Source organism: Coregonus clupeaformis, chromosome 28 (assembly GCF_020615455.1).
Source record: "Coregonus clupeaformis isolate EN_2021a chromosome 28, ASM2061545v1, whole genome shotgun sequence".
NCBI classification, from domain to species: domain Eukaryota; kingdom Metazoa; phylum Chordata; class Actinopteri; order Salmoniformes; family Salmonidae; genus Coregonus; species Coregonus clupeaformis.
The window spans coordinates 27009484-27031951 of NC_059219.1; the positions used below are offsets into that span (position 1 = coordinate 27009484).

General features: G+C 44.4%; 2 protein-coding genes across 4 annotated transcripts in view; one reads left to right on the top strand and one right to left on the bottom strand.

The window, feature by feature from the left end:
- Positions 1-84: 84 nt before the first annotated feature.
- On the top strand, positions 85-20301 carry LOC121543401 (EF-hand calcium-binding domain-containing protein 4B). Its single transcript, XM_041853238.1, has 18 exons — positions 85-352; positions 1973-2371; positions 3692-3803; positions 4231-4423; positions 5514-5660; positions 13134-13224; positions 14180-14275; positions 14699-14886; positions 15084-15155; positions 15268-15316; positions 15429-15517; positions 16063-16642; positions 16915-17053; positions 17787-17868; positions 18077-18191; positions 18296-18397; positions 19321-19397; positions 19759-20301. Exons 2-18 carry the CDS (start codon positions 2144-2146, stop codon positions 19844-19846), a joined length of 2448 nt encoding a protein of 815 aa, XP_041709172.1. The 5' UTR covers positions 85-352; positions 1973-2143; the 3' UTR covers positions 19847-20301.
- A 12-nt stretch (positions 20302-20313) lies between these two features.
- The window catches only part of LOC121543404 (protein arginine N-methyltransferase 8-B), a 29416-nt gene continuing 27261 nt past the window's right edge, over positions 20314-22468 (bottom strand). For all 3 annotated transcript variants that reach the window (XM_041853244.2, XM_041853245.2, XM_041853246.2), the window contains 2 exons: positions 21838-21959; positions 20314-21129 (listed from right to left, as the gene is read on the bottom strand). In XM_041853244.2, the coding sequence (XP_041709178.1) occupies positions 21046-21129; positions 21838-21959 (206 nt within the window). In that variant the 3' untranslated portion in view covers positions 20314-21045. The remainder of the gene's footprint in view (positions 21130-21837; positions 21960-22468) is intronic.

Here is a 22468-nt window from a genome sequence, read left to right on the forward strand (position 1 = left end):
TTCCTTGCCCGGGCGTTGTCATAGTTACAGATTATGTGCAGTGCGCATGTCTTTTGATGTCCATGCTGCCCTTCCACTGTGTCGCTGTCATTCCAATAATATGAATTACCTGTTGCATGTTGATATTTAACGGGCGCTCCGTCTACCTTACGTAGTGATTATTAGTGAAAACTCGATCCCTAAATCCCCTCGGGCGACTGCCCCATGACATCACATGGTATGCGATTTACTTTTCAAACGGTCGTCTGAGAGGCAAGAACTTCCTAAATAGGAAGTGCGATCAACGCTCTCCATTTTGGTCCATGTTGTAAATTTCAGGGCTAATATCTTTGTATCTTTTGGAGTTAAAAAGGTAAGTTATAAGTGTTTTTCTTTTGCTTATACGATAATTAATTTAATTGCATATTTTAGTCAATATAGAATGCATGAACTTGCCCATGTGAAAATTATTATGGATCATAGACGTAAGAAATTATACATATTTTCACACCCATCGGTTTTAAATTGTATACATGATGACAAGCACACATTCTAGTTTCGATTTTGTCAGAAAATGCAACAACCATCTTGCACAAATTATATTATTGCTTTTTTATTTTGTATGATTGTTTTTACATTATTAATGCTACTGTTTAAATGTATGTTGCATATGCTCCTTCTAATGATAACTAACCAAACTGACATTTCCTTCTAAATGGGATGCTACATCCTTTCTTGGTCTGGCTGAGTGAGTAAAAGGCAGTTGGAAATCCTGGTCCCATAGTGGATTACAGAGTGTTTTGGAATATGATAGGCTACCAACCCGGTCTCAGAGCGTTTCGTATTATTCTGTATGTAAATCCGAGACACTTCATTTAGTGTGATATGTTACTTTTCGTATGGTATGTATTCATTTGTGAATAATGTTACCCACATTAGTCAACACCTACAGAGCATGTCATGTTTTTTTTCAACCTTAACTAAAACTGCTACTATACAGACCTCATTAGTTCAAGGCTGATAGGTTTTGATATGGAGCCCATGATGCTGTCGCCCACACCTAATGTTAGCCATTTCAACAGAAGCCCTATCCCCTAAAACCACTTCCTCCCCCACAATTTGTTGTGGTGAACTGTAGGCCTGCTTTACAATGTAATCAAAAACATAGTGCTCAAGGTGCGGATTAGCAATAGATTGATATCAGCACAAGGATGTTACTCTCTTGAGCACAGGCTGAAATACTTTTGTGTTTAGAAGATACAGTAAGCCTACCAACTGCTAATATTCAGAGTTCCCAAACCTGAAGAGAATTGCATTGAGTGGTTTTTATTCACGATGTCTAGACTGTAGTCTATGGTATGCAGGAATTAACATAGTCATGAGGATTGTATGCTTGGGTATTAAGATAAGCCGTTATGTTTACATACTTCCCAGCATGTTAGCTAGGTTGAAAGTCTCAGCTTATGAAAAAGGGAATTTATACCCCGAGGACTATGCGCCTGCTGACAAGTGGCTCAAGACCGATCTTTTCTGATCATAGTTGTTACTCAATAGTAACACTAGCTCCTTTCCTGTTATTTTTCACATAGATAAGAGACTTACATCACAGAAAGAGTTCTGCCTTTCATGCATCACTAGCCTACAACACACTACCAACATGATGCACATCTCAAAAGCTGCTTTTAGACAGGCAGCCCAATTCTGATATTTCTTTCAATAATTGGTCTTTTGACCAATCAGATCAGCTCTGAAAAAGAGCTGATGTGAAAAGATCTGCTGTGATTGGTTGAAAAACCAATCAGTGGAAAAAATATCAGAATTGGGCTGCCTGTCTAAACGCAGCCAAACAGTGTCTTATGAGAGCGTATAAATCTAAAAAGGAAACATTACATTGTGATGCTCTCTGTATTCATCATGGTCTTCATGTACCCACTTTTCAAACACATCAGATTTCAGGCTATATTCTAATGTCTTTCCTTTTTATTCTTCCCAGGAACCTGGGAACAAGACAAACCATTTACTGAGATATGAACACTACACAGACCATTTACTGAGATATGAAATCTCCTAGACAGTCTCTGTGGCCTCATCACTACTGACTTGTGGTGTCTGGTCTCATCGCTCACCATGACCCCAACCGGCCAGGCCGAGGAGTGAAACAGACATGTCTGATTCGACCTTGTTCAGAGCCACCAGAATACTCTGCAGAAGTATATCTAGTGATATGGAGGAGTCTGAGGCCAAGGGCAAAGGAGGAGCTGTCCCCATGAGGAAGAGTTCAGACAGGAGGGGTTCTGACTGGGGAAGCATCGCCATGCTGGATAAGACCAAAGAGTTCTTCCAGACCTGCGATGTGGAGGGCAAAGGCTTCATCACACGCACCGATATGAGGGTTAGAGGAGGGGGCGATGGGGGTCTTGTTTTGCCTCAGTTTTACACTTATAGTTATAGTCTTAGATGTAATGGACATATATGTCTATCCCATTGATGCAGCCATGCTTAGATAATCATTTTGACTGAAGGACAATAAGTCTTGTTGGGAATTATGTCAAAACCCACTGGGCACAAACTGATTGAATCAATGTTGTTTCCATATCATTTCAACCAAAACATTAAATGTGATGACGTTGAATCAATGTGGAAAACTGATTGGATTTGAAAAAAGTCATCAACGTAAGAGAATGTCGTAATTTTTTCACCCAATGTTTAACCTTAATCCAATGACATGGTGACATTTTTTGTTGAATTCACGTTAGTTGACAACTGAACCAAATGTAAATCAAAACTAGGCGTTGAACTGACGTCTGTGCCCAGTGGGAAGTCACTGATTTGATTCTGAACAGATAGTCAGTCAGTCACACACACAAACAACTAAAATGAGTTGAAACAAGTTCATTTTATGGGTTGGGGTGATGATGCTGTCTCTCACAAACAATCGGAGTAGGGCCACAACCATGAGATAACCAGAGGACAGTGTGACTTTGGCTATGGCTCTCCTCTCTACCTCATTGACCATTCAGAGGTTTTCATGTGGAGAACCTCTACACCCACTCACTGAATCAGCCACTCACTAGCACGGCACCTTTGATCACTGTGTTCAGGAAGACTGAATGGATGTCCATCAGAAATACGTGTGCACACACATACACATACTATTTTTGTATTTCACTCAAGCACTGTTTTGAAATGAACAAGCGCCGGCTTTTGTTGTTGTCTGGGTTTAGAGGGGATAGTGTTTTGCACATTTTATAGGAAAGGCTTAAAAAGGCAAACAGAAGAATCACCTAGAAAATTGTAGTGTTGACGTGTCCATTATCTAAGAATAATGTCAAATGTAAATACCTATTAATGAATACGATCATATGGCCTACACCTCCTGTTCCAATATTCTCCCGTCCCTTTTTGCAATCAGGTCTAGTATTGACCACACCACTGGCACTGACAAAATGAAAATCCACAATAATGTTGTAAACTCAGTTAATCATCCTATTTTCTATTCAATGGCATTCTTTTGCATGTTTTCCTTGACACATTTCTATTCAGAGAGGCAGGACAAGGTCAGGGTGACATTTATTACAGCTGTAGTAGACACATTCAATGCTACTGAGCTGAATATCTTTCTCTTTGGAGGGAAGCATGGAATCTTGGGCATGTGTGGTGTTACATCTTTAGCAGAAGAAACAACCTTATTTATTGTGTGTGTGTTCCACAGAGGCTTCACAGAGAACTACCCCTCAGTGCTGAGGAACTGGAGAATGTCTTTGACTCCCTGGATACTGACCAGAACGGCTACCTCACCCTTGAAGTGTTCTCATCAGGATTCAGTGAGTTCCCTGTTTCCTCTTTATCTACATTCAATTTCAATTAAATTAAATTTGACTCCACAAGGGGCAATCTGCTGTATATCTCATGGTTTACTGTTGGTTCAATAACTTATGTTTTGAGATCAATGTAGTGAGGGACCACATTCAAATGTGACAAAGACAAGGTATAGATGAATTTATCTCCTAGCTGGCAGGGAGTAGATGCTCACCCAGGTAAGGATAGGTTGTAAAGGATAGGTTGTACTCTGTATAAAATGCACTTACAAATCAAACAAACTTAAAAACTTGATAGCCTCTTTTCACAACTTGATAATTGTGAGTGCTGGGCACTTTCAAAAACAAAACACCCCCTGATTTGTAATTCAAACTGATGTTACGTCATCTTGCTGGTGATACTTATGCTTCCTGAATCCTGGTCTGTCCCCAGGTCAGTTCCTGCACGGCCGAAGGATCTCTGTAGCCGAGGACGCAGTACCCGCTCTCCCCACTTCGAGGAAGCCCTCGGAAGCCCTATACCAGAGCCAATGGGACGAGAGGTTAACTGGAGGGGGGGAGGATGACGAGGAGAGTCACTTCTGTATGCTGCTGGAGAGCCTAGGGGCCAGCAATGTATTCCAGGAGTGAGTGGAGTTAACCCCACCTCACATTATTACATATTATACAACGGGTGGGTCTAATCCTGGATGCTGATTAGTTTCAACCGCATTCCAGCCAGAGTCTATTCCACAAGTTACCACCGGGTAAATCTATGACGTTGAAATGCCTATTTACTCTGTTCCATCTCTATGCGCACTGCACTGTCTCATCAGCCCAGCCAGGCAATTTATAAACTTGATCTCCACTATAAAAATCATCTAGACATTATCTCCCATTTCTTTTAGACTAGCATTTGGTTTTCAACAGCGGAGATTTGGATAAACCTTGCTGTCTGTCTCTCTGACATTTGCAACATTGTTTCAATATTGAAATTCAATCTCCAGCTGTCCCATAGTAATGAAAGTGTGGGGATGAGGCAGACAGGCAGGCAGACAGGCAGACAGCTTTTCTCAGCCAGTCGAAATCATGAATCACCGGCATCATTTTTATGGATATATACAAAGAAATGTCAATAGATAACAGATCAAATGAAACGAAATACAGCTAGTTTGCAGTCTTTCCAGCTTCAGTTTAAAGTGATTGTGTTAGCTGTGTTGTTGGCTAGTCTCCTGATGAGAGAGCACATGTTCTATGCCAGGTGAAATCGTGCATCATTAGCTCATTGTTATGGATGTATCCAAATAAATGTCACTAGAAAACAGCTTAAGCAAATGCAGCTACTTTGCTGTTATTCTGGCTGCACTGTTTGACGTGACTAAGTTAGCCATAGTTGGCTGACTAGCAAGCAACTCGCGTTCATAGATACAGAACAAAAATACTTAACGACTGGGTCGCGCCTCTGGCAACCGAACCGATAGAACGAACAACCAGCCGGCTTGGGTAGCAACCTTAGATTTGTGTCGGGACTATATCTCGTGGAAGGATGAAATGTTATGAATAAATTAATCAAAATGACGTTCATGAAAATATGTCAGTCATTATTTGAATATGTTGGTAACCCGTTGTATAAAGTGATAATGCCCTCGAAGCCGGTGTTTGGAGGATATACTGTAGAGTTTTATCAGAACTCTTACCCTCTGTCGCTCTCTGTCTGCCTGTCTCCCTCTCCTCCAGTCCAGGCGAAGTGCGCAGCTTGTGGGCCCAGCTGAGGAGGGACGAGCCTCACCTCTTGTCCAACTTTGAGGAGTTCCTGGCCAGAGTCACCTTCCAGATCAAAGAGGCCAAAGATGAGAGGAGGGAGATGGAGAGTGCCCTGCAGAGGTTGGAGACCACAAATACTACTAACAAATACCTCCTCTCTGTTGTCTCTGCTACTCCCTGGGCCAGTTTCCCAGACACAGATGAAGCCTAGTCCCAGACTGCAAAGCATGGGAGAATCTCTTTTAAAAGTGCTTTTTAGTCCAGGACAAGGCTTGATCTGTGTCTGGGAAACTTTGGCATTTAGGCATGATTATGTGATCAGTATGTGTGATATCTTCACTGTGACTGTTTAGTGGACTGCAACCACAGCCATTCAAACCACAATACAAACAGCTTGCGGCCTTGTAAATGAATGTCCAATATTTCTACGGTTTCTTGATTGCAGCTCGTCATAGTGTGGTTATTAGGTTCGAACTGCGGTCATTGATTCAAAGAACTGACGATAGCTTGTTCTGTTCCCACCCATGTGATAGGGCTATGGTCTATGTTGCTATAGAGGTCTGTTCGTGTACCAGATTGTGGTACAAATAACATTTTATTCATCAGAGGATTCTATCCGATCAAAAGGAGTCATTTTACAACATGAAAGTTGAAAGCACTGAGTAGTTAAAAGCTTCAAATGGTTTATATAGGCCTGCAGTGAATGAAGGCAGCGAGGTTCTAGCAAGTCAACTACTCCAGACATAAGTTACATATTATTTGTTGAACCTGCTGGTGACATGTGCCAACATGTGCGTTTATGTTTCTGCCTTGTGGCTGTAGACTGTAGACTGAATCAATGGCACCGGAGGAGATGGCTGCCGTTTTACAGGCTCCTAACCAATTGCGCTATTGTGTGTGTTTTTTGGTGTTATTTGTAACTTATTTGTACATAATGTTTCTGCCAACGTCTCTTATGACCGAAAATAGTTTCTGGATATCAGGACAGCGATTACTCACCTCGTACTGGACAAAGATTTTTTCTTTAACGAGTCGGACGTGAAGGATTTACTTCAGACACCCGACAAGGCCCAAATCCCTGTCATTCGCAGGAGAAAGAGACAGAGATATCGGGGACGTAGGTCGGGCTGCCTTGTAAGGATCCGACGGCGAGTGGGTCATCTGCCTCTACCATCAGTCCTATTAACCAACGTACAGTCGTGGTCAAACGTTTTGAGAATGACACAAGTATTGGTCTTCACAAAGTTCACTGCTTCAGTGTTATGAGATATTTTTGTCAGATGTTACTATGGTATACTGAAGTATAATTACAAGCATTCCATAAGTGTCAAAGGCTTTTATTGACAATTACATTTAGTTTATGCAAAGAGTCAATATTTGCAGTGTTGACCCTTCTTTTTCAAGACCTCTGCAATCCGCCCTGGCATGCTGTCAATTAACTTCTGGGCCACATCCTGACTGATGGCAGCCCATTCTTGCATAATCAATGCTTGGAGTTTGTCAGAATTTGTGGGTTTTTGTTTGTCCACCCGCCTCTTGAGGATCGACCACAAGTTCTCAATGGGATTAAGGTCTGGGGAGTTTCCTGGCCATGGACCCAAAATGTCGATGTTTTGTTCCCAGAGCCACTTAGTTATCACTTTTGCCTTATGGCAAGGTGCTCCATCATGCTGGAAAAGGCATTGGTCGTCACCAAACTGTTCTTGGATGGTTGGGAGAAGTTGCTCTCGGAGGATGTGTTGGTACCATTCTTTGTTCATGGCTGTGTTCTTAGGCAAAATTGTGAGTGAGCCCACTCCCTTGGCTGAGAAGCAACCCCACACATGAATGGTCTCAGGATGCTTTACTTTTGGCATGACACAGGACTGATGGTAACGCTCACCTTGTCTTCTCCGGACAAGGTGTTTTCCGGATGCCCCAAACAATCGTAAAGGGGATTCAGAGAAAATGACTTTACCCCAGTCCTTAGCAGTCCAATCCCTGTACCTTTTGCAGAATATCAGTCTGTCTCTGATATTTTTCCTGGAGTGAAGTGGCTTCTTTGCTGCCCTTCTTGACACCAGGCCATCCTCCAGAAGTCTTTGCCTCACTGTGCGTGCAGATGCACTCACACCTGCCTACTGCAATTCCTGAGCAAGCTCTGTGCTGGTGGTGCCCTGATCCCGCAGCTGAATCAACTGCAGGAGACGGTCCTGGCGCTTGCTGGACTTTCTTGGGCGCCCTGATGCCTTCTTCACAACAATTGAACCTATCTTCTTGAAGTTCTTGATGATCCGATAAATGGTTGATTGAGGTGCAATCTTACTAGCAGCAATATCCTTGTCTTTGAAGCCCTTTTTGTGCAAAGCAATGATGACGGCACGTGTTTCCTTGCAGGTAACCATGGTTAACAGAGGAAGAACAATGATTTCAAGCACCACCCTCCTTTTAAAGCTTCCAGTCTGTTATTCTAACTCAATCAGCATGACAGTGTGATCTCCAGCCTTGTCCTCGTCAACACTTTCACCTGGGTTAACGAGATAATCACTGACATGATGGCAGCTGGTCCTTTTGTGGCAGGGCTGAAATGCAGTGGAAATGTTTTTTGGGGATTAAGTTCATTTTCATGGCAAAGAGGGACTTTGCAATTAATTGCAATTCATCTGATCACTTTTCATGACATTCTGGAGTATACAGTGGGGAGAACAAGTATTTGATACACTGCCGATTTTGCAGGTTTTCCTACTTACAAAGCATATAGAGGTCTGTAATTTTTATCATAGGTTCACTTCAACTGTGGGAGACGGAATCTAAAACAAAAATCCAGAAAATCACATTGTATGATTTTTAAGTAATTCATTTGCATTTTATTGCATGACATAAGTATTTGATCTGATCTCCCCTCATTACCTGTATTAACTGCACCTGTTTGAACTCGTTACCTGTATAAAAGACACCTGTCCACACACTCAATCAAACAGACTCCAACCTCTCCACAATGGCCAAGACCAGAGAGCTGTGTAAGGACATCAGGGATAACATTGTAGACCTGCACAAGGCTGGGATGGGCTACAGGACAATAGGCAAGCAGCTTGGTGAGAAAGCAACAACTGTTGGCGCAATTATTAGAAAATGGAAGAAGTTCAAGATGACGGTCAATCACCCTCGGTCTGGGGCTCCATGCAAGATCTCATCTCGTGGGGCATCAATGATCATGAGGAAGGTGAGGGATCAGCCCAGAACTACACGGCAGGACCTGGTCAATTACCTGAAGAGAGCTGGGACCCCAGTCTCAAAGAAAACCATTAGTAACACACTACGCCGTCATGGATTAAAATCCTGCAGTGCACGCAAGGTCCCCCTACTCAAGTCAGCGCATGTCTAGGCCCGTCTGAAGTTTGCCAATGACCATCTGGATGATCCAGAGGAGGAATGGGAGAAGGTCATGTGGTCTGATGAGACAAAAATAGAGCTTTTTGTTCTAAACTCCACTCGCCGTGTTTGGAGGAAGAAGAAGGATTAGTACAACCCCAAGAACACCATCCCAACCGTGAAGCATGGAGGTGGAAACATCAATCTTTGGGGATGCTTTTCTGCAAAGGGGACAGGATGACTGCACCGTATTGAGGGGAGGATGGATTGGGCCATGTATCATGAAATCTTGGCCAACAACCTCCTTCCCTCAGTAAGAGCATTGAAGATGGGTTGTGGCTGGGTCTTTCAGCATGATAACGACCCGAAACACACAGCCAGGGCAACTAAGGAGTGGCTCCGTAAGAAGCATCTCAAGGTACTGGAGTGGCCTAGCCAGTCTCCAGACCTGAACCCAATAGAAAATCTTTGGAAGGAGCTGAAAGTCCGTATTGCCCAGCGACAGCCCCGAAACCTGAAGGATCTGGAGAAGGTCTGTATGGAGGAGTGGGCCAAAATCCCTGCTGCAGTGTGTGCAAACCTAGTCAAGACCTACAGGAAACGTATGATCTCTGTAATTGCAAACAAAGGTTTCTGTACCAAATATTCAGTTCTGCTTTTCTGATGTATCAAATACTTATGTCATGCAATAAAATGCAAATTAATTACTTAAAAATCATACAATGTGATTTTCTGGATTTTTGTTTTAGATTCCGTCTCTCACAGTTGAAGTGTACCTATGATACAAATTACAGACCTCTACATGCTTTGTAAGTAGGAAAACCTGCAAAATCGGCAGTGTATCAAATACTTGTTCTCCCCACTGTATGTAAATTGCCATCATCAAAACTGAGGCAGCAGACTTTGTGAAAATTAGTATTTGTGTCATTCTCAAAACTTTTGACCACGACTGTACAATCATTGGATAAGAATATAGACGAGCTACGATCACGAATATCCTACCAACGGGACATTAAAAACTGTAATATCTTATGTTTCACCGAGTCGTGGCTGAACGACGACATGGATAACATATAGCTGGTGGGGTTTACGCTGTATCGGCAAGATAGAACAGCGGCCTCCGGTAAGACAAGGGGTGGCGGTCTGTGTATATTTGTAAGCAACAGCTGGTGCACGAAATCTAATATTAAGGTAGTCTCGAGGTTTCCTTGCCTGAGGTAGAGTATCTCATGATAAGCTGTAGACCACACTATTTACCAAGAGAGTTTTCATCTATATTTTTTGTAGCTGTCTATTTACCACCACAAACCGATGCTGGCACTATAACCTCACTCAATGGCCATAAGCAAACAGGAAAACGCTCATCCAGAGGCAGCGCTCCTATTGGCCGGGGACTTTAATGCAGGGAAACCTAATTTCTACCAGCATGTTAAATGTGCAACCAGAGGAAAAAAAAACTCTAGACCACCTTTACTCCACACACAGAGACGCGTACAAAGCTCACCCTCGCCCTCCATTTGGCAAATCTGACCATAATTATATCCTCCTGATTCCTGCTTACAAGCAAAAACTAAAGCAGGAAGCACCAGTGACTCGGTCAATAAAGAAGTGGTCAGATGACGCAGATGCTAAGCTACAGCACTGTTTTGCTAGCACAGACTGGAATATGTTCCGGGATTCTTCAGAGGAGTACACCACATCAGTCACTGGCTTCATCAATAAGTGCATCGATGATGTCTTCCCCACAGTGACCGTACGTACATACCCCAACCAGAAGTAATGGATTACAGACAACATCAGCACTGAGCTAAAGGGTAGAGCTGCCACTTTCAAGGAGCGGGACTCCAACCCAGACGCTTATAAGAAATCCCGCTATGCCTTCCGACGAACCATCAAACAGGCAAAGCGTCAATACAGGACTAAGATTGATTCGTACTACACCGGCTCCGATGCTCGTCGGATGTGGCAGGGCTTGCAAACAATTACAGACTACAAAGGGAAGCACAGTCGCGAGCTGCCCAGTGACACGAGCCTACCAGATGAGCTAAATTACTTCTATGCTCGCTTCGAGGCAAGCAACACTGAAGCATGCATGAGAGCATCAGCTGTTCCGGACGACTGTGTGATCACACTCTCCGTAGCCGATGTGAGTAAGACCTTTAAACAGGTTAACAAGGCCGCAGGGCCAGACGGATTACCAGGACGTGCACTCCGAGCATGCGCTGACCAACTGGCAAGTGTCTTCACTGACATTTTCAACCTGTCCCTGACTGGGTCTGTAATACCTGTGTCCCTGTGCCCACTGAGTCTGTAATAATAATGTCCCTGTGCCCAAGAACACTAAGGTAACCTGCCTAAATGACTACAGACCCGTAGCACTCACGTCTGTAGCCATGAAGTGCTTTGAAAGGCTGGTCATGGCTCACATCAACACAATTATCCCAGAAACCCTAGACCCCCTCCAATTTGCATACCGCCCCAACAGATCCACAGATGATGCAATCTCTATTGCGCTCCACACTGCCCTTTCCCACCTGGATAAAAGGAACATCACTGGGGCCAAGCTTCTTGCCATCCAGGAGCTCTATACCAGGGGGTGTCAGAGGAAGGCCCTAAAAATTGTCAAAGACTCCAGCCACAGATTGTTCTCTCTGCTACCGCACGGCAAGTGGTACTGGAGCACCAAGTCTAGGTCCAAAAGGCTTCTTAACAACTTCTACCCCCAAGCCATAAGACTCCTGAATAGCTAATCAAATGGCTACCCGACCTATTTATATTGTCCCCCCACCCATCCCCTCTTTTACGCTGCTGCTACTCTGTTATCTATGCATAGTCAATTTAACTCTACATGTACATATTACCTGGACTAACCTGTGCCCCCGCACATTGACTCTGTACCGGTACCCTCTGTATATAGCCTCGCTGCTGTTATTTTACTGCTGCTCTTTAATGATTTATTTTCATTTAACACTTTTCTTAAAACTAAATTGTTGGTTAAGGGCTTGTAAGTAAGCATTTCATTGTAAGGTCTACACCGGTTGTATTGGGTGCATGTGACAAATAAAATTTGATTAGACACGGAGCTCTGTGTGGGTTTACCATAATGCTATATAGAATGCCCCCCTTATCCCTTTAAAATGACCACTAAGCTCAGGGATCAGATTCTCAGAAGGGAACTTTTGAAAGAAGGGTCCATAACGCATTGATTGCAAGCCTGAGAAATTGGCTGCCATGTAGGCAGACATTAGATAATGGATTGTTCTCCCCCGAAACAATGTGTACTATACTACCTTTGACGATAGACAATGAATAGTCGGGTGGGTATTTGTATTGCTGTGGTCCCTGTTGTGTTCTGTAATACTAATAGTATGCATTGTTCCCATGGTACCGCTTAAGACAACTTGAGTCCTCTTACTAATTGTTTGCTTAATAAGGTGTCAGAATGTTAAAGGAATGCAAATGCCAAGAGCAGAGTTTTTCCATCTGTATCTACCCAGACAGTATACTGGTGCGTGTGCACCGGTCTGTGGAGCTACAGATGGAAAAACACTGCTCTTGGCATTTGCATTCCTTTGCAGTAGACTAAAGTAAATGTCACGTGATGAAAACAATGTGACCAGTTCTTTGGATCTGGGTTGAGCAGCCAGAGTAAAGTAGAGGCAGACAACAAAAATATGTTTTCAAACATTTAGTAAATTAAGGCACGGTTTCACAAGTTCACCTTTTCAGCGTGGCTCATCTCTGGCCCAGGAACACATTCACAAACTATGCAACATACCAAAAACACAGAGGAAACAAAAATCACATGAGGCAGGCAGGCAGGTAGGTAGGTAGGCATCTAGGCATCTCACCCATCCCACCCATCCATCACACCCATCACACCCATCACACCCATCACACCCATCACACCCATCACACCCATCACACCCATCACACCCATCACACCCATCACACCCATCACACCCATCACACCCATCACACCCATGAACCACCATACTTCTGAACTACATCACCTCCTGTGGGCAGCTGCCTAGAACACAGGAAGAAACAGGGTTTACATACATGCTAACTGTTCTGTTAATTAGTCAATTGTCCAATGAGAATGCTTGATGAATTAACAGGGGCAATTAGTCACACCTGTGACATAAACAGAATCAACTATACTCACTCTCAAACCTAGCACTTCCAAACAGCATCTGGTTAAGTAGTTGTTATTAAATCCATTCTCCCCCATACATACAGGAAAGCAGCCACACACGACAGTGAGATCCGCCGTCTGTATGAAGAAATGGAGCAACAAATGAAAAGTGAGCAGGAACGGCTGCTCCTCCAGGTACATATAGTTCATTAGTTAGTTTAAATGACTTGTGACCCTCTCCAAGATCTGTCTCTTAACACCAAACTCTAAACACATCTACCGGAACCCTAGCTACTGTATACCCTTGAGCCTCTAAACACAACTACCGGAACCCTAGCTACTGTATACCCTTGAGCCTCTAAACACAACTACCATAACCCTAGCTACTGTATACCCTTGAGCCTCTAAACACATCTACCAGAACCCTAGCTACTGTATACCCTTGAGCCTCTAAACACAACTACCATAACCCTAGCTACTGTATACCCTTGAGCCTCTAAACACATCTACCAGAACCCTAGCTACTGTATACCCTTGAGCCTCTAAACACATCTACCAGAACCATACCTACTGTATACCCTTGAGCCTCTAAACACATCTACCATAACCCTAGCTACTGTATACCCTTGAGCCTCTAAACACAACTACCATAACCCTAGCTACTGTATACCCTTGAGCCTCTAAACACAACTACCATAACCCTAGCTACTGTATACCCTTGAGCCTCTAAACACAACTACCAGAACCCTAGCTACTGTATACCCTTGAGCCTCTAAACACATCTACCATAACCCTAGCTACTGTATACCCTTGAGCCTCTAAACACAACTACCGGAACCATACCTACTGTATACCCTTGAGCCTCTAAACACAACTACCAGAACCCTAGCTACTGTATACCCTTGAGCCTCTAAACACAACTACCAGAACCCTAGCTACTGTATACCCTTGAGCCTCTAAACACAACTACCAGAACCCTACCTACTGTATACCCTTGAGCCTCTAAACACAACTACCAGAACCCTAGCTACTGTATACCCTTGAGCAAGGCACTCAATGGACTCAATATAGTTGTATTGTACTGTATTCCTGTTGTTTAATTTCTCCTATCCTAATGTTCTGTCCCTGTCTCTCCTCTGGTCTCCTTCAGGACTCGGAGCGTCTCCAGTCTCGTAGTCACGACCTGGAGCACCAGCTGTCCAGTAAGGAGAGAGAGCTGGAGCAGCTCTTCCAGAAACAGAGGAGGGTGAGTGACTGAGGTGCCTCCTTTCCTGTAACTCTCCAGGAGGAGGGTTGGCCACCTCTGATCTCCTGTAACTCTCCAGGAGGAGGGTTGGCCACCTCTGATCTCCTGTAACTCTCCAGGAGGAGGGTTGGCCACCTCTGATCTCCTGTAACTCTCCAGGAGGAGGGTTGGCCACCTCTGATCTCCTGCAGGGTTTATCCCCCAGCATGATTTCAGTCTTTGTGTATTTTCAGTGCAGAAAAAGGAGAGAAGACAAAGATGTGACTAGAATAGAACAGAACAGAATAGAACAGAATAGAACAGAATAGAACAGAACAGAATAGAACAGAATAGAACAGAATAGAAGGAGAGGAAGTTACTTTTGTCTGTTGAGATGCCCCCCGTCATGACTCCCTAACAATGTTGCCCTTTGACCCCCCCCAGTTGGAGCTCCAGTGTCGCGACCTGAGCAGTGAGCAGCAGGAGAACCAGGTGGAGAACGTCAAGCTGAAGATGACCAACGAAGAGCTTAGCAGAGAGCTGGAGAGCACCTGTCAGGAACTGTCCCTGGCCCAGGAACAACTGACCATGTTGCAGGACCAGGCTGCCCGCCTGCACCAGGAGAGAGAGATGTGGGTTAATATTACCACTAGCTATAATGACCAAATACAAAAACAAACACACTCACACTCACTCGCCTAGGCATCGCACTTCCACAAACATTCCATCAGTGGCTATGGCATGTCACTCCTAGTACAGGTACTATTCACTAGATTACTGTCTAGGTGTGGTTCAGTGAGCTTTGGTGACTGTGTCTCTCTCTGCTCAGGGAAATGTACCGAGTCACTGAGGGACTACAGAGAGAGAAACAGAGCCTGATGAAACAACTAGACCTTCTCAGGTAAGTTACACACACACACACACACACACACACCTAGGCACGGACGCACGCACACAGTATTCCTGTTATACATGAATTTGACAGTTTATATTGTTTTCTGTTTTCTATCCAGAGAGATGAACAAACATTTAAAAGACGAGCGAGACATATGCTGTGCTGTGGTGAGTTCTCGAATCTTGATGTTTGACTGTTTCCTTTGTGGTGATATTGTGGACATTGACAATTATATTGATTTATTCTATTTCAGTCTATTGTATTCTCTTTGCTCTACAGAACCCCAGGAACTCCCTCAAACAGAAGCAGAAGCAGAGAGCAGGCTTGGTCAATCTGTTTGCAGACACCAGCCAGCAGCCGGTTAAAAGGTGAGGTCATTTCCTTTAGAAGTGCCCTGAACATAATCAACCAGTCTTGTCATGTGTGACAGGATAATGATTTTATTTTATGGCCGTCAGTAACGTGATTTAAATCAACATTGGATTAAAGAGGAGATACGGAGGATGTGAAATCAAAAAAAGTGTTGTTGAGTCCAAGGCACCCAATTGGTCAATTTAATGTAAGGTACTTTACAGCATAAGGAGTGTATTTTCATTATAATATATTAAGGATATATTTGAAATGGAGAGGCTGCTGGGCTGCTCTTGAAAGTAATAGCAGCACCCAAAATCAATTTGAGTTACCATTTAATGATAATGGTCTGTAACGAGAGACTAACATGAAAGTGCCTTGGACTCATTTGATGCTTGGCGACATGGGACTCAGAAACACTCATTTTGATCCAACATCCTCTGTTTCTTCCTCTTGTCTCCAAAGAGCCTCACTCTTCGCCCGGGGTTCCTATGAGTTCCTTGACACCGCTGCCCATAGAACACCTTCAAATCTCTTTTGTCTCCTCCCCATCCTCATCTAGTGAGGACGATATGGACGCCGCTTGTCCAGCACGTTCGCCGAAAACCAACTACGGCTTGGCCAACGGCTACCACGACTCCAACACCTGGTCCCCGACCCAGGTGGCTGATGGGAAGGTGGAGACGGTGGTTGAGGTGGAGGCGCAGGGGGTGAGGGGGGTGCGGGTGAAGGAGAGGATCTCCAAGTTCGAGTCAGAGAAGACCCTCGCCCCCACCCAGGAAGAAAGGGAGAGGGAGAGGCACACAGAGTACCAGAGTAAGCCGGAGGTAGGGGGCGACGGGCTGGACGGTCCCCCAGACGGGTGGCCTCTCCGTCGGGTTATCTCCATCGAGGAGGACCACCTCCCCCACCTGCTTCACGGAGGGCCCCAGCCCCTGCTGCACCAGCTCAGTGAGCAAGACGACGAGGAGGAAGAGGAGGAAGAGAAGGAAGATCTGGAGAGTGGTGTCCTCTTCGCCCCTGTTCCTCTACCCGTCCCGGTCACGACAGTGTCCCCCTCCAAACACAGAGGTCGTTTCAGCAGAATCAGAAACGCCCCCTCGTCACCTCGAGGACAGCCCGTCGGCAAGGAGACCCAACATGTGAATAAATCTCTATTCATGTATTGTATTTTAATTCACTTTGTGGATTGACTGAGTTAAAATGAAGTTGACCCCAACTCTGCAAGGGGTGGAAGACCCTGCTGTAGTAGGACATTACCTAATAAGATAAGATCTGTCGTCATTGCGTTAAGCGTCAAAACTAGAACCCCTCATCTGAGCGATCAACAACATTGCCAAAGAAGCCCTTCAATATGCAATCAATTGAAAATGAATATCATTCTGTATAACTCTTTCTCTGCCTATCCCTCCAGAGGGTGAAGGAGGGGGCGGTGCCTGCCCCTGACCGCCTGTTTAAGGTGGTTCTGGTGGGCAACTCCAGCGTTGGCAAGACTTCCCTGCTGCGCACCTTCTGTGACGGCCACTTCCACCCCTCCACCTCCCCTACTGTGGGTGAGAACCGACAACACAGCAGCACACTTCAACCTTCTGCTCACTACAGCATGCTGCCTCATAACATTACTGTATACCACGGGTGTCACAGGCCTTTGTGTGTGTGTGTGTTAATATGGTGGCATTGGTCGTTTGTGCATTCACTGTGTGTGTGTGTGTGTGTGTGTGCACATTCTTATGTATGTGAGTGTGAGTAACTATCAGAAGATAAAGGGCAAAGCGGCATCACATGAAAGGGCTCGTGAAGTCACACTCCCTGTCTGTGAACCCCTGGTACACATTGTACCGCCGCAGATTATGTCACATCGAATCAATTTAATTCTCCTCTGAATCCCCTTGGTTCCCCCCTTATAGGATAGCTTGTTTGATTTCACCGCTTTGATATGAGTGGAACTGTGAAGCTGTGGTCCTCTGTAGCTCAATTGGTAGAGCATGGCGCTTGTAACGCCAGGGTAGTGGGTTCGATCCCCGGGACCACCCATACGTAAAAATGTATGCACACATGACTGTAAGTCGCTTTGGATAAAAGCGTCTACTAAATGGCATATTATTATTCTTCTTATTCTTATTATTATTATTATTATGAAAGACAGTTACCTTAACACCAAGCTTGATGAATAGCTCAACTACCCCCTCTAGTGTTCATTCATGAAATGAAGTAATGCTACAGTATATTATTGCTGTATATTCCTCTTAATACCGTAATAATCGGTCTGAGGGCTGTTCCTGATAGGTGTTGATTACAGTGTGAAGACTCTAATGTTGGACAACACCCAGGTAGCCATGCAGCTGTGGGACACGGCAGGGCAGGAGAGGTGAGTGGCCATGGACCAGTGAAAATAGTATTGCCAAACCTCACCAATAGCTAAGAAAACAATGTGTTATTTTGGCCTGGGTGCTAGTCTGAGAATGTGACTTAGATGACGACAAACAAAGCAAAGTTCTCAGGTTGGCATTTGGCACTTTGGCAAAATAAACAGGGTTCAATTTTGTCCAGCTGTGACTTTTCTCTGTTGGCTACAGATACCGTAGCATCACCAAGCAGTTCTTCCGTAAGGCGGACGGCGTGGTGGTCATGTATGACGTCACGGTGCTGGACAGCTTCAAGGCTGTGCGACCCTGGTTCATCAACGTCCAGGTCAGATCACCTTTGACATTTGGCCAGGTCTGTTCTAAACAGTTTATTTCTATCTGAACGTTTTAAGCAGACCCCTGACCTTTCATTGACCCCTGTTTTCACAGGAAGCTGCGGGAGAGGGCATTCCCATCCTGCTCCTGGGCAACAAGATGGATGCGACGTCCGAGAGGAAGGTACCACTCAGAGATGCAGAGTATCTGGCCAATGTGAGTTCTCCATTTAGGGAATTGAGTTTAGGGAGTCATAAGTGTCATCCTATAGCATGCTATGACATTAATCTCAAGAACTGAACAACCAACACACAGAGTGGGGGGAAATCTGTTCACTGTCTATAAATATGGATGAGACCTCGCATAGCTGTCACTATTGCCATCTGTAGGTCCTCTACAGATAACGTATCTTAATTTGATCATCCTGTTGCAGGAATTTTGTAGCGTATTCAAGGTTTAAAAAGGCTTCTAAAGTTTGTAATTTCCACGTAAAATGTCAGACTTGCCAGCAGCATACCACCCTGCATCCTACTGCTGGCTTGCCTCTGTAGCTAAGCAGGGTCGATCCTGGTCAGTCCCTGGATGTGAGTCCACATGCTGCTGGAAGTGGTGTTGGAGGGCCAATAGGAGGCACTCTTTCCTCTGGTCTAAAAAAAATATCCCAATGCCCCAGGGCAGTGATTGGGGACATTGCCCTGTGTAGGGTGCTGTCTTTCAGATGGGACATTAAAATGGGTGTCCTGACTCTCTGTGGTCACTAAAGATCCCATGGCACTTATCGTAAGAGTAGGGGTGTTCACCCCGGTGTCCTGGCTAAATTCCCAATCTTGCCCTCATACCATCATGGCCACCTAATCATCCCCAGCTTCCAGTTGGCTCATTCATCCCACCTCCTCTCCCCTGTAACTATTCCCCAGGTCGTGGCTGTAAATGAGAAGGTGTTCTCAGTCAACTTACCTGGTAAAATAAAATGATGAAAAAAGGTATCAACCCCTAAAATTTTTTTTATATTAATTATAATCCAAATAATAATGAACTTTTCCTGTTGCTGCAGGATTATTTTCCAACCTGGTTCAAATGAACATCCTACAACTGTAGCTAAGTGACAACCAGTGACCTGAGTCTCTTCTCTCCTGTAGGACACCCGTGTGATATTCTACGAGGTCAGTGCTTACACCGGCTACAACGTGACAGAGGCCATGGTCCACCTGGCCAGGTAAGGGAGGGAGAGAGAGAACCCCTAGGTATCGAGATCTGAATTAATTGGTATAAGCTATGTTAATGTTCCCACCTCGCCCTCTGATCATTTAGAATAGGAGTTTTGTATGGCTGTTATTCCCATTTTGAATCCTTTCAGATGAACTCAAATCTCCAGGGGGTTAGGGGTTGATCTCCAGAGGGTAGGGGTTAGGGGTTGATCTCCAGAGGGTAGGGGTTAGGGGTTGATCTCCAGAGGGTAGGGGTTAGGGGTTGATCTCCAGAGGGTAGGGGTTAGGGGTTGATCTCCAGAGGGTAGGAGTTAGGGGTTGATTTGGGGACTGTGTGTGACATGTCAATGCATCTGTCTGTGTGTCCAGAGTACTGAAAGAGCAGGAGGATCGGGTGAGAGACACTGTTGTCTTACTGGAGGCCCTGCCCATCAAGAAGAAAGCCTGCTGCAAGTAAAGCCACTCTGAGACAGAAAGAGAGTGTGAGAGAGAGCATTTGGAAAGGGTGGAGACTCCTGGTAACAAGTGAAGGAACTCTTCACTCTAACTCATTCTGTGTGCTCTGGAGCCAGATCCTAACTTTGTGTGCGTTTGTTAATCAATGTCTCAAATTAGGACTGTCCTTCTTTCAGTTCCTGTTTTGTTGAAAGCAGAGAGCCCAGTTGAGATGGATCATAGTTGATTTAGCTCTAGTCTACATTACAACACTTTTTCAGTTTTGTTATTTGGACCTGCTGACTGGTATGAGCAGTAGAAATGTGTTCTACTGTAGAACTAATGGTATATTTTGTGAATTTGAAAATAATGTATGTAAATAAGAGCTTGATTAAGGTAATGTTCATTAATCTGTCGCACCATAAGCACAACAAAATGAGTGTCATAAATTGAAATCAAATTAAATATTTGATTATTTCCCAATAATTCAAAGTAATTATTCTTTATTTGTTCATCACACCCCAAAATCAAAATGGTAAAATAACTTTTCCAACTAGAGATGAAAGACATAGAGATAATTCTCACAGGTTTCTATCATTAAACATGTTCCATTTTTCCTCACTCTGGCACCATAGCAATTGTAAATATCTCACATGATCAAAACATGATACCTGAAATCAACCAAGAACAAAAAGCTAAACATGCAAATAACTTACCAGTACTGAATACCAACAGAATATACCTAACTTAACAACTTGAACAAACACTGAATGACTTTCCTGTTACAAACTCTTAGGTTCTGCATTTGTTGAACTTAGAAAGACATCAGTGAAACAGAGGTGTAGTGTCTGTCTTGTCCTTGATAAAATACATGCTCTGAGTTTAAAGTGCCTCTGGACCAGCATCTAAAATCCCTCTAACTCATTTAGATCTAGTACTAATAACACTAAAACTCAACCTGAATAAAATAAAAAATCAAGTTCATCAGGGATATTACATTCTCAGGGCAGCTTTAAAAATGTGGCAGGTGATGGCGCTATTGCTTCGAAATGGCTTGTTCTTATGACATCACTTAGGTGCTGGAACACTGTCATCCAATCAGATGCATATCGTGTCCCCCTCGGGCCAATAGGAGGGCCTGTTGGAGATCCTGTGCCCTCCCTCGCTCAAGATGTGTCCAATAGGGGACTGAGGAGGGTGATATTAACCTTTGCTGGTCAACTAGCGCATCTTGTAGTCGTGGGAAATGGCCGCATCGCACAGCTGTCCTTTAAAGTCCAACTCAAAGGTGAACTCCAGGTCCCGCTGGAATACAAGAGAAGACTTCAGTCCACCTATAACCATTTGACAGTATCATGCCGACCCCAGCCATAGGTGCTGCCTCTGGTATTTTCTTTTCACATTGTCCTCCTACAGTTTCAGAACTCTGGATGTGTAACCAGGCCAGCACGGTACAACTCGGCTTGGCTTAGTATTGTGAAAAGTGTATTTGAGATGGACACAACAGTTGGGATATTTAGCCCTTTTTGAAAGCTTCGAAAATACATCCTTCTTTCCACCCTCCTTTTTAAGGTAGTCACTGAAATATATGAGGTTGGATAAGTGATGGCAAGTTTCCCACTGTACTACATTCACCAATCCAACCCTCTCCGATCTGTGACGCCTTCAAGTAAGGGAAGAAGGGTGGACGCATTTGTAGAGTATGAAAATGTATCCACTCACTAACTGTAAGTCGCTCTGGTTAAGAGCGTCTGCTAAATGACTAAAATGTAGAGCGTTAACAGTTCAAATCAGTGGGTGGTGCAGCAACAGGAGGGTGGCTTTGCGGTGTCTGAGCTAATACTCCTATAGGGCTTCACTCTTAGACATAGTCAGAGATCATGTTAAAGACCTGACATCTATAGCCAGTAGGTGCTGGCTGGACTATAGAAAATATATATTTTTAAACACCATTTGATTCTATGCTGGCCTGGTGTGAGCTGTAGTTCTAGTACAGAGTAGCTCTGCTCTCACCACGTTCTTTTCGTTGGGCCTGACGGCGATGCTGCCCAGTATCTCCTCTCCCTTCCTCACAGTCAGGTAGTCCTCCAGGTAAAACACTGTCTGCTTCCAGTGGGTACTGGCGGCTTCAGGAGCTGACCATGGGAGAGAGGGGGGGAATAGGAGGAGGAGGAGGAGATGGAAGAGAGGAAGAGGAGGAGGAGATGGAAGAGAGGAGGGGAACAAGAGAGGAGGAGGAGATGGAGATGGAAGAGAGGAGGGGAACAAGAGAGGAGGAGGAGGAGATGGAGCGAGGATTAGGAGAAAATGAATACGGTATTGAGAGACAGGGAAGATCTCAATTGCATACTCCTCGCCCTCTCTCCTCGTCTCCTTATCAACACCCATTGGATAAGAAAGCCAGAGGTCCTGCCCCTCTGACCTTCTCCTCCAATGGGTTTTGAGAAGGAGAGAGGACGCGAAGAGTATGCAATTGAGATCTTCCCAGAGATGGTGGAGAGTGAAATAATCAGAAGGAGAGGTAGAGACAGAAAAAGTACCATTGGTCTGTATTTTTAACCTTAGCAGTTTCACTTAGCACCACTAGAGGGGGGTGAAGAGCTGCGATAACCCGAGTCAACTTGTCATTATAGGAAACAGCAAA